This window comes from Ailuropoda melanoleuca, chromosome 7 (genome assembly GCF_002007445.2).
Source record: "Ailuropoda melanoleuca isolate Jingjing chromosome 7, ASM200744v2, whole genome shotgun sequence".
In the NCBI taxonomy this organism is placed as follows: Eukaryota; Metazoa; Chordata; class Mammalia; order Carnivora; family Ursidae; genus Ailuropoda; species Ailuropoda melanoleuca.
In genome coordinates, this window is record NC_048224.1 from 54,000,432 (window position 1) to 54,015,815 (window position 15,384).

The following is a 15,384-nucleotide window of genomic DNA, read 5'->3' on the forward strand; positions in this document are numbered from 1 at the left end:
TACACACTGCCCAGCCCACCACGGCTGCGGCGATGAGGCCCCACAGCCCCCTGGGAGAGTCGTTCCCACCCACAGCCCACGGGACAGGGAGGCCCAAGTCAGTGGAGACGGCAGCCCCGGGTCTGGTGCCATTTCTGGCCGAGTGCTCTGAGGTCGGCGCCGGCCTGCGGCTCCCTAGCCGAAACCTGAGAACCCTCCTCTTGGCTGCTCTGGGAGCCTTTGGGCCCGGCCCACTGGCTGCTTGGACACCGGCTCTCAGGTGCAGCGCAAATTGGGGGAACGCAAAGCGTCTGCCCCACCTTGCCTGCCCCCTCGGCTGAAATACCTCTCAACCGACAAATTCTCCTTTATTAATCACCTTGCATGTTACTGTGATACAACCATCGACATGATTCAGGAATCAAGCTGAATGGAAGCGAGCGAGTCGGGGCTCACGGGCCACATTATCCCAAAGAGCACAGCAGCCCCCCAGGGGAGATGGTACTGCCATGCAGGGCGAGTCGAGGCCTTGGGTTTCCCTTACCGGCACACCCTGCACCCCGGCCTCCGTCTTGGGGAGGCCCGGAGCACCTGGCTCTGCAGAGTCCCGGCTCTAGATCCTTGGGAGCCTGGGGATCGGGGTACAGACACCGGCCCGGCAGCGTAGAGGGCAGGGAGCAGGCTAGAGCTGAGCTAGCAAGAAAAGGACTTCCCAGTCTGCTGCCCTGGCGAGGGATGGGCTCTTCTGGTTCCCTTCCCTGTAGGCGGGCCCATGGGTGACGGGCTGGGCGCCTGGGCCATATGTCCTACTCAGCCTCTGAACTCAGCCCAGGTTCCAGGCCCCAGCACATGCTGGGGAGAACCCATGGAAGGCACTGGCTCAGGCCTGCAGGCCCTGCTGGGTGGGGGAAGCTGTCCCTGCGTTAGTCAGCTTGGCAGGGTCCAGCGGGGAGAGAGCAAAGGAGCGGAACCCTGGTGGGCGGCCCACTCCCGGGGTTGGCTGGGCTGTGACACCGGCAGGCCCGACAGCTCACAGCTTGGCCCGGGGGTGGCTCTGCAGCAGAGCGCGCATGTCCAGGAGCGCCTTCTCCAGGTAGTGGGCCATGCGGGCAGCGTTGGTCTCGGCACAGCTGTTGTAGGCCGACACGGAGAAGTTGATGTGAGCCTCCATGGGGTTATAGCAGACGCCATAGCCATCTGGGACCACGGGCCCAAAGAACATGACGCAGTCTGTCTTGGCAGGGACCTGGAGACAGCACAGGACGGAGGCTTTTGTCCTACTCCACCAGCTCCCCTTCCCCCACCGCGGTGCCACCAGCCGCCCTTCTATGTCTCTGCTCGAACTGTGCCCCGCCCGAGGTGCCCCTTCCTCTTCTCCAGCAGATGCCTTACTTCTCCTCCTCCTTTGGGGTGCAGTTCTGGAGTCAACCCTTTATGGAGCCTTCCTTGCCATTCCTGAGGGAGCTTTAAGTGCTCCCTCCTTGAGCCTCCCCTGACCCCCAGCACTTCCTGGGGGGGGGGTGGTGTCACTGCCTCCGTCCCTGTGCTTCCAGCCTACACTGTGAGCCCCCAGGGACAGGGATGGTGGTCTGTCCCTGCTGTGTCTCAGTGCCCAGCCATGGATGGCATGACTCAGATGTTCCTTCGTGTCTGACCAGTGAATGAATGAAGTCGATTCTCCCCCGTGGGGGGACTCTGACTCCTTCTCAGTCTCCCTGAGCTGCCGTGCAGCCCTCTGGCCCCAGCTCTTCCACCGGAACTCAGTGCTTCAGCAGGGACGTGGAGTGGCCTCTATGGGTCATGCCACCACCAAGGTCTGACCATATTCTGGACCTTGGCTCTGTTCAGCGTAGCCTTTGTCCGGCCCCAAGGGGTCTGTTCCATCCCACCCCAGGGCACCTACGGCAGTGGCAGGGGCCCGGAGGGCAGAAAAGCCCGGATGGCTCGGGGGCAGCTGCCCACCTGGCTGGTGGAGAGGTTGAAGTGCATAGCGATGGCGTAGGAGGTGTCCATGAAGATGTCGGGCATGCTCACCAGGTCCTCAATGGCCTGCAGCTTCAGGCCCAGCAGGTGCCGGTCGAAGGCCTCCCCCCGGATGGCCTGTGAGAAGGGGACCTGTCAGGTGCAGGGGCCGCAGGCCCAGAGGGTACCCCGACCTTCCTCAAAAGCCTGTGGCAGCAACGCCTCTTCCACGCACTGGTCCCTTGGACTCACGAGACCAGAGGGTCCAGGCAGGCGAGCCCTCACTTTACAGATGGGGAAACCGAGGCCCAGGGACCTGCCCAGGGAGGGGACAGGGCAGGATTTAAGAACACAGGCCTCCAGCTGGGTGACCTGGCCCCATCCTGGCTAAGGGGCCTTGGCAGGTCACTTACATCCTGGAGCCTCACTGTTTTCATCTATAAAATGGGGATGGTCACTGAATTTCCTCTTACAGGGTGGCAGTGAGATTGAGATGGACATCCGCATGGAACGTGGGCAGAGCCCGGCACACACAGGGGCTCAGGGCCAGATGGGAACCCAGACCTCCACCCTCCCGACCGCCGCCCAAGCCGTCAGAGGGCAGGACTGCTGCTGTTGGCCAGATCCTGCAAGCCCTCAGCATCTTGGGCTCCGGGGCCGCCGAGGAGGGAGCACGATGCGAGATCCAGAGGCTAACCCGGGACCAACAAAGTCACTGGGCTCGGCCTGAGTTTCTCCAGCTTTAAAAGGGGGAAATTCAGCCTTGCTCCAGGTGCGCCAAGTGCCCCAAGGTTTGGGGAGGAGGGGTTCGTGCTACGGGTGAGCAGCCATTTGCCGCAGGGATGGACAGGCAGACGGACAGCCGGGAAACGAGGACATTCGGTCACCTGGTCGGCGTAGGCTCGGTGGGCATGCACGGCCTTCCGCAGCAGCTCTACCTTCTGGTGCTCCTAGGGGGTGAGGGAGTTGGAGCGTATGTTCCTTCCCTGTTCCTGCTGCCCACACCCCAGCGGCCCACGTCCCAGCCAGCACTGGAGTCCACGCCCCCTGACCCCTGAGAGCAGGAACGGGAACTGCCATCGCCTGACCCACGGGGCAGATGCTCGCCGCAGATAAGTGAATGAACGAATGGTTCCTTTTTGTCTTTGGCTGCCAGGAAGCTCAGGGCCAAATTCATGACCCCACCTTCTGGGAGACTGGCGGCTGCCCACCGGAGGGTTGGAAGACAGGAGATGCTCCATCAGTGGTGTAATGACCGAGTGTACGGGAAGGGAGGCCAGCTTGCCCACCCTTACCCCAGACCTCTCACCGACACACTGGGGTCATCCATGGCTCTGACGAAGGCCAGCGAGTCCATGGAGGCCGAGCGGATGGTGTCGGTCCGGCCCAGGTGAAACATGCGCAGGGAGGCACTCTCGTAGGTGGCGCAGGCCTGTTTGTAGATCCTGGGGGGGAGAAGGAGCTGAGCACCCTCCCTCCCCGGCAGGCAGCCCCGCCTCCACCCTCAGGCCTCCTGGTGCCTCCTGCACGGGGGTGGGGGGTGGGCACGGGGCGCACCTGTAGTAGGCCAGCTGCAGTGCCATCTGGATGAAGGCATCCGGGCTCAGCTTCTCCGACTTGGGGAAGTCTTTCCCGAAGTGGTGGAACAGCATCACCATGATGTCCAGGTCCTGGATCATGCTGGGGAGCCGGCGGGGGGGGGGAGGGAGGTGGGTGAGGGGCAGGCACCTGGCAGCCCCTGCCAACCCCAGGGAAGGCCCAAGAGCAGTCTCAGTAGCAGCCGGGTACGATGACAGACCCGGAACAGGAGCCTGGCAGGCCCCAGGGACCTGGGCCTTTAACGTGCCTTGAGCCACCCGTGCCCGGTGCTCACATGCTGAGATTCTGCTTGGCCTTCTCGATGTCGCTCTTGATCTCGGGGGTGATGTTGAACCGCAGCTTCTTGGGCATGGGCAGGGGCACCATGGGGGACCGCACGAGCTCGGGCTTCTTCCTGCATGGAACACGGGGGCCTCGGGAGCCTGGGTCCCTCCCCTGGGCCACGGGTTCCCGAGGCTGGAGGCAGCCAGCCTAGGAAGACCCTGGGTTTGCTCCTTAGAAAACTGCCTTCGCTCCAGCTTTCCAGTGGCCACACGGAGGAGGCCTGCAGAGGGGAAGGGACTTGTCTGAGGTCCCGTAGCCAGGAAGTGGCAGAGCCAGAACTCAAACCCGGGTTGGACAGACTCTAAGCCCAGGCCTTCCTCTGGCCTCCTTTGAAGAAACAGATTCCCAGGCACAATGGAGAATGATGTTTCCATATGTTTGTTGCCTGCCACCAGGAGCTAAGGAACCGGGTAGAGAGTGGGACAACCACACTCACGTGAACTCAATGACGTGGTCCACAAGGGCAATGATGGGGGGCCCCTCCGCTGCTGCGTGCTCATAAACAAGACCACAGGAGCCGTCTTCTGCCACAATGAACTGTGGAGGGGAGCAGGGAGCCGTCAGGCCCAGGGCCCTGGAGCCACCGTCTGCGGGCTGGGTCTGTGGGCAGCGCCTCTCTGAAGCCATCTCAGGGGTTAGGCGGACTTATTATTGTGATTAGTAACAGCGAACGCTCAGCAGGGGCCTCGGGCCCATTCCGGGCCACAGCAAGCACATCCCACACTCACACACCTCGCTGAGTCCCTGCGGTACCCTCCCCGGGAGTCATTTTACAGGTGCAGAGAGGGAAAGTCATGGCCACGACTGCGCCGCTCTGCCTGGCCCCACAGCCCAGGCTCTCTCTGATGTGCTGCAGGGGTGACCGTGGTCTCTGGGCCAGGCCCAGTAATGACAGGCCACCCGCCCGGTAATTACAGCCACATCCACCTGCTGGCTGCCCGCCTGCTTTACTAGCTGGGAGGCCGGGGACGCCCAGGCAAGGGGCAGGAAGTCCCGAGGCTGCAGTGGGCCAAGCGTGGGTGTGCGTCCTGGGCGGGAGCCCTGGCCCCGTCGAGTCCTCACCTGCAGCGTCTTGTCAAACCAGCGGTTGCCGCTGTTGAGCTTGGCCCCGCCCCCGTGCAGCATCTGGCCGGCCACGTGGTTGCGGTACACGTCGTCGGAGACCCGAGGCATGGGGGCGTCCAGGCACAGGGTGAAGATGCTCTTCTGGATGGAGCGCACTGATTCCCGGTTCACCTTGTCTGTGGAGGCAGGTGGGAGGGTGCGAGATGGGGCTGGACGTCAGGCCTGGGGAGGCCTTGGAGGCTGACAGAGCATCCACCTAGGGCTGGGTGTGGGCGTCAGAAATTTACCCTCAACAGGGCCCTGCAGCCCCCCGGCACCCCGTGAGGCAGGGCCCAATACTGGACCCCCATTAGAAATGAGGGAACAGAGGGGGCCCGGCTGCCTCAATGGAAGGGCACACAACTCCTGATCTCAGGGTTGTGAGTTCGAGCCCCACACTGGGTGTAGACATTACTAACAAAATAAAAATAAACTTAAAAAAAAAAGGTGGGGGGGGGCGCCTGGGTGGCTCAGTCAGTTAAGCACCCAACTCTTGATTTTGGCTCCAGTCATGATCTCAGGGTTGTGAGATCTAAGATGGAACCCCTGGGCTCAGCAGAGAGTCTCCTTGTCCCTCTCCTTCCCCCTCTGCTCCTCCTCTCACTCTCGTACATAATTAAATAAAATCATAGAAAAAAAATGAGGAAACAGAAGTCTCATGTCATGTGGAGAGCCAGTGTGTCTTAGGGGGCCAACACAGGGGGTCTGGCTCTGGGGACGTTGCCTCTGACCAACACAGGATCTGGAAGGAACGTGGAGGCAGAGGTGGGGTCTGCAGCCAGAGGACCTGGACTGTTACTGTAACTTGCTACTTAGTAGAGGGAAACTAAATCCAACCAAGCCTTAGTTTCCTCATCTGTGAAATGGGCCAACACCCACTGTGAGTTGAGAGGATTCAGTGAGAAATGTGGCCACGCAGGGCCTGGTGGGGGCCTTTCTTCTTTCTTCCACCCCCACCCAGGGGCACCTTTGATGAGGGTGTTGTATGCCTTGGCCCAGGAGTTGCGGTGGTTGGAGGTGAGGATGCCCACAGGCTCTTTGTTGGTTTGCAGCGATGAATTCCAGATCTTCTCCAGTTGCACGAAGATCTGATCTGATGTCAGGGGAGTCCCATCGCTGTGGTACACGTCCAGCTCAAAAAACTATCCGGGCACAGGCAAGTGGAGAGAAGGGAGGCGGGTGGGGGTCTCAGACTGGCAGCAGTTACCTCCCACCCCCACCTCCTCCTGGCCTTGGCAACCCGGAAGTCATAGCCAGTGCTGGCAGGCCCAGGCCCTGCGGAGGGGACGAAGCCAGGCCACAGGTATGAGAGGGGAAGAGGGCCCTGCATGGCTCTCTCCCAGGCTGGGCAGGCCCGTGGCCCCTCCTGGCTGCCCTCAGGCTGGGGCCTCTAGGGGCACCCAGTGGAGACGCCCAGGACACGCCTGTTCCTGGGGCCGTGCGGGCATGTGCGATGCAGGGTGGCGGGGGCGGGGGGGGGGGGGNGGGGGGGGGGGGGGAGCTGACCTTTGGCCCTGCCCCCCTCCTCCCCCGCAGCCGGCTGGGAGCCCACCCACTTGGTAGTTGTGCACCACAGTGATGTGCATGGACGGCTTCTTGGTCTTGCTGAAGCTGATGACCGTGTCCTGCTTGGGGCCTGGCACGCGGCAGGAGGAGAGTATCTGATAGTACTGGTTCATGCACAGCGGTTTACCCCCCAGGTACTCCACGGGCAGGGTTTCGCTGCGGGGGGGGGGGCAGAGGGACAGTGAGGGGGCCACCAGACAAGTAAACGGGGAAGAGGACAAGACCGACAGGGAGCTGCTGCTGGGCACGGCTGAGAAGGGGGCTCACGCAAGCGGTATCCCTGCCCCTACTCAGCAGGAGCCGGGGGGGGGGGTTGGTGTCAGGAGGCCTGGATCCCACCCTGGGTGGGCCCTGCTGGGGTCACCCTGGAAACTCCCTTCCCCTTCTGTGCTTCAGTTTGCCACAGATGAAGCACTCAATCAGCCTCCGTGGGCCTCTTTGGCTGGGACCCCAGTTCCAGGGGTCTGTAGGGACCATGTGGCCAGGTGGCCATCCCAGCAGCTGAAACAGAGGACCTAGGTGTCCCAATCCACACACTCTGTCTCCCCAACCCCAACAGAGGCTGCGCCAACAGGAAGCAAAAGCGAGGCACTCCGGGCCAGCCTGGCATCGGTCTGCTGATGGGACTTGCCCGGCCGGGGCTAGAGCGGCTGTGGTAATTAGGTGCGCGGGGCGGGGGTGGGCTGCTCACTTGTCAACCATGGCCTTGAAATCCAACACGCCCTCGATGAATTTCGCAGCGAACCTGGGGGAACCAATTAGAGATCAGAAGCCCGTGTGGACTCTTCGTGGGAGGTCCCTGATCAGGGACAACCGTGGGGTGAAGGGAGTGGCCTAGTCAAAGGAGAGGACAGATTGCTTCAATCCTGAATCACAGCTTGCAGAAAACCTGTGTTTGAGTCCTGGCTTGCCTTTCTGAGCCAGCTTTCTCTTATCGCTAGAGGGAGGGCTCTTAGAGGGCCCAGGAAGATGCTTCGGCCAAGCCCTGGCAGGATGTAGGTGTAATGAACGGAGGTACGATTATAGCTGGTTTACTGGTCAGTGCTGGAGGGTTCTACCCACAAAGGGCCTGAAGTCCTGAGCCACAGCCCGGAGCCTGGGAGGAGGTCACCCTTCTCTAAAGAATCACTTAAGAGAGGGACCTGGGACCTTGGGGGACAGGGAGTATGAATGGGACGGCAGTGGCTCAGGGTGTCTCCTCTGATAGGTACCTTCCTGTTTTGGGGTCTCTGTGTCTCCCAGGCCACCTCGCTCAACCTGACCTTCCTCCTTGGATGGTCTGCGCCACGCCAATCATGCCTGACACCTGGGCTGCCCCTGGCTCCCAACATGGGGACCACGGACTGGAGTCTGAGCCAGAATTCTTGGGGTGCCCTGGTCCCTTTAAGAGAAGCAGGTGGTAGCCGTGAGTGGCTGGTCCTTGGGCATTAGATCCCTGTCACTGGTATTTTTATCCCTGGTAGTACCAGAACAGAGGCCAGGGCAAGTGACACGGCCGAATGTGGAAAAGGGGACTGTGTATAAAGGTCACCCCTGTGGCCAGCTGGAGAGAGAGAGGAGGGGGGTGAAGTGTCAGAACTGAGGTGAGGGATAGCCTCAGGTTTAGAGGGAGGGAGGGGACACGGTCCACAGTGTGGTGACCAGTTATGAAGCTCTACAGCCAGGAAGACCCTGCTTTCTTGCCTGGATCAGCCAATCCTGAAAGGATCAGCCAAGTCCTTTCATTGCTCTGAGCCTCAGTTTCCCCATCTGTAAAATAGGGATCATACTCCCGACTTCATAAGGCTGCACGTAGGGATGAAAGATAATGACTAGGACTGGGGCCCCTGCAGTCTCCTGGGGGATTGGACGTCAGGGCCCTGGACATGCCCAGAGCCCTGTCCCAGCCTCACCCACTCACCGGAGCTGTCCCTGCAGGTCCACAAAGTCCTGTTTGGGCAGGGCCACACCAGGGCTGGAGTAGATGACCAGGGGCTGGCGGTACTGGAGGTAGGCTGTTTTGAGCCACCATTCGGACAGCTGGGAAAAGGACCAGAACCTGTCAGGCATGGGCAGGAGCCTGGCTGGGCCCCTTCTGCCCCCTCTATATAGCTCAGATCCTCAGAGTGAATGCTTGGATCCAGAGCCCCCTACTCCCTTCAACCCACCAGCAGCACCCCATCATTTCCCCGTCTCCTGAGGCAATCCTCCTTAGCAAGAGAAATTAGGCAATACTGCCAAGCCAAAGATTCCAGAGAGAAAGACAGGGCAGGAAACCTGCGGTTGGGGGTGGGGTGGGGTGAGGGGAGGAGGCAGAAATGGGAATCATTTTCCTTTCTCTTACACACCTTTTTTTTTTTTTTAAGATTTTATTTATTTATTTGACACAGAGAAAGAGAGCACGCACAGAGGGAGCGGCAGGCAGAGGGAGAGGAAGAAGCAGGCTCTCTGGTGAGCAGCAAGCCCCATACAGGACTCGATCCCAGGACCCCAGGATCATGACCTGAGCCGAAGGCAGACGCTTAACCGACTGAGCCACCCAGGCGCCCCTCTTACACACTTTTGGTCAATGATTTTACTACTTTCAGAAAGAAAAAAAATATATATGCCGGATAGACAAAAAAGGGGAAAAGGGAAAAATCTACAAAGTCTGATGAATGTGTTTTTGACCGTTCCGGGTAGACTTTCTCCAGGAGCCAGGAGTGCACGGGCTCAGTGCAGTGTAGCCCTTGGGACCCTGGTCCTCCCTGGCCTGGGTTTTGCTGGTGTCAGACTGGGGTGCAGACACTCCCTTGGGTCCCAAGGCCAGGGCCATCTGGGGAAAGCTCCCTGTGAGGGTAAATCACCGCCCTTGAGACGAGGCGTGGGCGCCACATCCTGTGTCTCCACCTGGTGGCCTGTCCTCTGCCCAAGGGGCGCTATTTCCATCGGACAAGCAGTCTCTCTGGGGCCCAGGCACGGACAGGTTGTTGAAGGCTCCTGTGTCCGGGCTGTGCAGACTGCCACTGACTGTCATCCTTGAGCCTTACGTGCTGACTGGACTATCCCTCTTCACTCCACCCCTGCAAGCACATGCTTCAAACACCTCTCTGGCCGGTCTCTCCCTCCCAAGGCCCCTGCACCCCCCCCCCCCAGTTTCCTCTCCCCTCTCAAACGGCAATGGGACCTGCCTCTTCACCACAAAGGTTCTGCTTGGGGAACTGCTGGCCTGTGGCACCTGGCCACCAGCCGTGGGGCCCTGGCAAGGGGTGAGGGAGGACGACCTGCCCAGGTTGTACAGCAAGCCAGTGAGCAACGGCTCTCTGCCGACGTGGGCTGAGGACAGGGCTCCTGGTCAGCCAGACCGCCCTGTGTAGCTCGGGGCCTCCCTGAGAGCGGCTGCCTGGCTCTGGGCTTTCAATCTCCCTCCCTGGGCCTCAGCTTCCTCATCTGTGGATCAGGGAAGGGCAGACAAGAATTCCCTTCAGCCAGGGGGCCGCCACTCCACCAGGGACCTCAGGGGCTCTGGCCAGAGCTGGGAAATAAGGGGAGATCCTGCAGGTGTGGGCATTCTGCCACTGAGAATCTGCGGGGCATGAGGGCTCTGTGAGTGGAGAAGGGGATACCCCTACCCCTTTAGCTAGAAGCTGCTGTGGGAAGGAGTTCCGGGCTAAAAATGTTGGAGAAACTGCCGGACCACAGACTCTCTAAGTGCCTGCTGAGGCTCAGTACGTGCTACCTGCCAGCTGATGACTCCCACCCCTGTGTGCAGCCCCCCCCCCCCCCCCCCCCCCCGAGCATCTCCCACCTTATATGGCCAGAACCCGGCTCTGGTTCTCTCCCACAGAACTGCTCTCCCCTCGGCCCTCCCCGTCTTGGCCAGTCTCCCTCTTCCTTCCCCCTCACACAGTTGTTTTAGGTCAGGACTGCTCCCCCCACAGTCCCCATCAGCAAGGAAGGAACTGACAGAGGGAACTGACTCGCCTGCCCTCTCCCTGCCCGCATCTCCCTCGGGGGTGCTGGCACCAGCCTCATCCCATGCCTCCCGCCCCCAGGCCCACTTCCCTCCCAGCAGTCGGGGTGCTCCTTTTCGGTGTTGAGGTGTAAGATGCATACGAAGAGTGTATGCAGCATGAGTATGGACCCATTTCCACGAGCTGCGCACACCTGCGTGACAGATGGGTCCAAAGAACCAGGAGATCTGATCTGTCACTGAGCAACACCAATGCCCGGCTTGGAGCCATCCTGCAGCCGCCTCCCACGGAGCTCAAGTCCAGATTCCTTCCTCTGATGCAACCCCCGGCCCAGGCCCAGACCATTGCGCTATATTGCGGCCTCTGCTGCCGGGCACCCTACCTAGGCTCTTCCCACATTTGCCCGGGGGTTGTTCTCTGTCTCAGATGCAACACCATCTCCTCTCCACCCACTCAGAGCAAAGACACCGTCATTCTCCTCCCTCCCTTTTTTCTCCTGGCAAATTTCACTGCCTGAAAGAAACTCGTCCACTCGCCTGTATGCTGTTTAATCACCTTCGCTTCCCACCCGCCTTGAATGTCAGCCCCAAGGGACCACAGACTGTGTCCTCCTTGCTCATTCAGGGCCCTGCCTAGTGCGAGACACAGAGGAAGCTCTCAAGAAACCTCGTGGCATGAAAGAATGTGCCAGAGTCGCTGGTTCCTGGGAAATTCAGCGTGAGGCCCGCAATGGGCCACAGCGAGGGATCCTCTCATGACCTGAGCCTCTGAGAGGGCCCCGGGCCCCTCAGCCTGTGTGGGAACAGGGAGCTCCACTCACCCAGTTCTCCGTCTTCCTGGCCCTGCGCTCCAGCCCCTTCTGCAGGCGCTCCCCGACACCCCCCGCGGTCTGAAATTCTTCCACCAGCTGCTTGGTTTGGGCCCACTCCTCCTCGCTCACGATGGGCTGCAGTGCCTGGAGGTAACGGTCCAGGGACTGCTGCAATGCGGGCACGGGCAGCCGAGGCAGCGAATCCTGGTGGGCCTTGAAGCGGCTGGAGACCTTCGCCAAGGAGGAGGGCTTGAGGAAGCCCAGGGGCTTCACCTGCAGGCAGCAGAACACCCTGTTCATTCTCTCACCGGCTCTGGAAGGCCCTGGCAATCCCACAGCTATGGTCCTGGGCACTTATGTGCTGATCCCTGGGGTCAGAGACGGCCTCTTGGGTGGTGCCTGCCTGGCTTCCCAGCCCTCGAACTGTACGTGTCTCCACCTCCCGGGGGCCGGGAGATGCAGGTGGGGGGTGTGTGGCCAATGATCCTGGTGAGGCTCCAGGGAACCAAGTCGGGATAAATGGCACCTGGTGGGAGTGGCAGAGCTGAGAGTGACCTCCCACCTGTCTGGAGGCAACAAGGCCCCACCTTTCTCACCCTGGTAGGATGAGCCAGTCAGCAGACCGTGAGGTGACTGCTCCCCCCAGGGGCCCCCACCTCCTTTTCTCCCACCCTTGCCAAGCTGAGAAATAAGAGGCAAAAGAGAAAGAAAGAGCTGGATGATGACAGCACCTTTGGGCAAGGGCCAGGCCTTGGTTTTTATCTGTGGGATGGGGACAGAGTCGGCACAGGGGCAGGGCTGTGGCAAGCAAGAGCTGAATGGCCTGGTAGGTGGGTGAGAGACAGCAGAGAAAGTCTGGGAGACCCTGGAGGTGGGCAGAAAGAGAGACAGGAGATCCGAGGCTATAGGCAGCAGTGGGCAGGCAAGTGGCAGAGGATCGTTCCATACCTTCTCTTTCTGCTGCCCGTCCTCCATGGCAGGACTGAGGTTCTCTGCCCTGTCTGTCTGCCTTGGGCTGGGCCTCTAAGCCTAACTGTGCTACCCAGTGGGCGAGCAGAACCTAGCAAGAGACAGCCACTTGCCCGAGCTAAAAAGAGAAGACAAGAGCCAAGATTCAGGGGGGAGGCAGAGGCAGCAGTGGCAATGGCTTTGGTGGCTAGGGTGGCATCTAGGGTTGTGGCTGTGGCAGGCACCCTCCCTAGCTGCCAGAAGTGCAGGATGAGGGAGCAGGTGAAGGGGCCGGTAGTAGGCACTAGAGTAGAAGGAAACCTGGACTGTGTTCTCTTCTCTTCTCTGGGTGGGCCTGGTGCCAGGGCCAGAAGCGATTAAAAAATCCACCTGTTGGAATCTGTGTAGGTTTGTTTAATCATGGAAAACTTGGCTGGAGGCAGAAGCTGCCTGGCCGTTGAGGTTACACAACCCTGAAATCGGTCCTGTAAATTGGGGTTGGTGCAAGAGAGCAGACGCTGGGAAAGGGCCATTAAGTGGCCAGTGGCTGCTAAGAGCTCATCCCGTTTCCTCCAGGACTCTTGCAGCCTTCTGGGCCTCCCTTTCACCAAAGCCTGCTTCTCTTGACCTGTGGCTTATTCAGCTGGGGGCCAAGAGTGGAGGACTTTGGGCTCTAAAAAATAAACCGAAGGAGGCGGCTGATTTTGGGATTCTGCTAGATTTGAGTCACCAGATCTGGGGGATTCTGGCCAAGTCTCTCCTTGCCTCAGTTTCCCTAGCAGTACAGTGATCAGGCCACCCAGCAGGTCCTGGAGGATGACCTAGAAGATGTCTATGTGACAGGGGCACTGCTCGGGTGTCACTGGCAAGGGTGATGTGGAGCCTTAGGGTTCTGGGAGATCTGGAAGAGCTTCTGGGCCAGCGGATGGGCACCCTCAGCCCTCTGGGCCAGGTAGTGTCTGTTTGAACATCCTTCTTGGCACAGACGGAGATACAAGCAGAGATATGCTTGGAGTAGAGGGGAAAAGAACTCAAATTAGAGTGGCAGTACTCCTTGGTGCCCTGTGGGGAGGATTCTGGGGTAGACATGGACAAGTTGGTGGGGAGGGACGGTGAAGATGAAGGGTATGGGGCTGCCACCTGCTGCCTCCTGCCGGTTCAGAAGATCTTCCGAGCAGCCCAGCTCGAGGCCTCCACATGAATTTCTCTGGCCACACAAAATTGCCCAAGGGCCATGTGATAAGCCCAAGGAGACTGACCAACTGGATGAGGTTGGAGAAGTGGCTCTGGCCTGGGCATAGATGGCTCAGGCTGGGCATGCGACAGGTGTGTGAGTCAGGGAATAACCGGAGGAGATGCCCCGTCTCGGCAACTTGGCTCTGGGTCTAAAGGTGGAGGTGCTGCCTGAAGCCAGGGTCCCCACTACCTTTTCCGGGTGGTTGGAATTTAGGGCCACACGACGTGGGTTCGATCGGATCTCTGACCTTGAGCCTCAGTCTCCTCCTCTGCCAAGCAGGGCTACTCCACCTGCCGATCTAACCCCAGCAGCTGTCGGCCGGGTAAGGCAGTGGCCACCCGGCCGCGTCGCCTCCATGGCCTGTTTCTTCATTCCGGCTCAGGGCGTGTCTGGCCCGACTCGCTGCCCGCCCGCCGCGTCTAGGGCCCGCCCGACCGGGTTCCTCGCCGCACTCACCACGGTCCTGGCCGCGAAAGCCAACATCTCTGCGGCCCGCCCGCGGACACGCAGTCCGCTCGGTCCTCCGCACTAGGGAAAGTCCACGCCGCTGCTTCCCTCCGCCGCCGCCGTCGGTGGGTCCCCGCTAAAGCCTCCGGGCCAAGGTCGCCGCGTCACCGCCGCCGTCCGGTAGAGGCGGCCCGGCGCCCACCCACCGGGTCGGGCGGGCGGCGGGCTGGGGGCCCCGTGGAGTAGGATTCCCGGGGCGGGGCCACCAGCGGGTTGCGGGCCCGGGCCGCTAGCCGCAAGCGCGGGGCGGAGCCACAGCGCGGGGCCGGGAGGCCAGGGGCGGGGCCGAGGGCGCAGTTAGTGGTCGCGAGACCCCGCGAGGCTGTGGGACCCAGGAAGAGAGGCAAAAAAGGCTGCTGTCCCGCTCGCCGTCCCACCTCCAAATGCTATCTAAGCTGTTTGAGGCAGTAGCGTGCACCCCTCTCGGTCCTTTTGGTGTCCTTGAGCGGTACTCTCAGAGCGGCAGGAAAACACAGCTCTGTCAATAAGGGAACGTCCTCTAATTTGCCTCGGGATAGGGTCAAAGATGACAGGTGGGGAGCGCCCCGCACAAGCATGGCTGCCGCGCTCCCACAGCCCGGCTGACCGTTGGCTGGTAGGGAGGCGAGCCGGCCGTTGGCGCGCATGCTCCCAGCTGCCCCGCACCAACATGGCGGCCGCCTCCCCGTGAGCCCCGCAGCCGCGAGCCGGCCGTTGCTGGGCATGCTCCCTGAGTGCCCCGCACCAGCATGGTGGTCGTCTTCACGGGGGCGACTTTAATTCTCGGTTTTCGGTTATAGCCGGCTGGTGCTCCTTTCTCTTCAGAAAGCTCCGAGCGCCTGGTGGAGCCGGGGAAAGGGAGGGGCTGCGGGGGTGAAAGGTGAGAGGGGACTGCAGGCATCCGGGCCGGCTCCCGGCGGGAGGAAGATGGCTGAGGGCGAGCGGCAGTCGCCGCCAGGTAGGACGACCCCAGCCCGGCGGGGGTCGGGTAGGGGCGTGGGGGCGGGGAAGGGGTGTGGTGTGGGGAGTGCTCCGCCGGGGGAGGGGGCGGGTCGGGAGGTGAAGGAACTCCAGTGGCAGAAGCTGCTGGGCCCCGAAGACGTACGTGTTGGGGAGATTTGGGGGGCGGGCAAGGACCCGGGGAGGCGAAGGGGTGGCAGGTGGGGCGCAACACCTCAACTTGGGGAGCCCGAGGGCCGGGTGGGCAGCGCCGTGGCCAGAAGGGGGGGCCTTTTCCACATCTGGGCTGCGCGTGCCGAAGTCAGCTCTTGAGCTGGTGGGGAAGCTGCTAGGGATGGGGGCGAAAGTGATTTTGGTGGCTGCCTTCTTTATTAGCCCCTGCTCAGGGGTGAGGGGTGGTGCTCTGTGGGCCTGGGCCTGCCTCCACCCAGTTTCCAGACTCCTCCGCACCCTGCCCACCGCACATCCACCTACCC

At 61.2% G+C, this 15,384-nt stretch overlaps 2 protein-coding genes across 4 annotated transcripts in view; one reads left to right on the forward strand and one right to left on the reverse strand.

Annotated features, from left to right (window-relative positions):
* Window positions 1–328: 328 nt before the first annotated feature.
* On the reverse strand, window positions 329–14,057 carry CRAT (carnitine O-acetyltransferase). Of its 2 annotated transcripts, XM_011219693.3 has the most exons (15): window positions 13,919–14,057; window positions 12,226–12,364; window positions 11,287–11,550; window positions 8,435–8,553; window positions 7,226–7,279; window positions 6,525–6,690; window positions 5,936–6,110; window positions 4,927–5,105; window positions 4,301–4,401; window positions 3,815–3,934; window positions 3,499–3,621; window positions 3,251–3,386; window positions 2,829–2,891; window positions 1,942–2,079; window positions 329–1,225 (listed from the first exon to the last, which is right to left on the reverse strand). In XM_011219693.3, exons 2-15 carry the CDS (start codon window positions 12,250–12,252, stop codon window positions 1,010–1,012), a joined length of 1,881 nt encoding a protein of 626 aa, XP_011217995.1. In that variant the 5' UTR covers window positions 12,253–12,364; window positions 13,919–14,057; the 3' UTR covers window positions 329–1,009. The 2 variants fall into 2 exon arrangements, with proteins under 2 accessions (XP_011217995.1, XP_002915247.1); XM_002915201.4 differs by lacking the exon at window positions 12,226–12,364 and having other exon boundaries at window positions 13,919–14,053.
* Window positions 13,917–15,384, forward strand: part of PTPA (protein phosphatase 2 phosphatase activator) — a 29,796-nt gene continuing 28,328 nt past the window's right edge. The window contains exon 1 of one of the 2 annotated variants that reach the window (XM_034664652.1): window positions 13,917–14,034. Coding sequence is in view for 1 of the 2 variants with exons in the window: in XM_034664650.1 (XP_034520541.1) it covers window positions 14,876–14,906 (31 nt within the window). In the remaining variant the exon portion in view is untranslated. Of the gene's footprint in view, window positions 14,035–14,628; window positions 14,907–15,384 lie in introns of those variants that run through there. The other variant, XM_034664650.1, reaches the window with a different exon arrangement.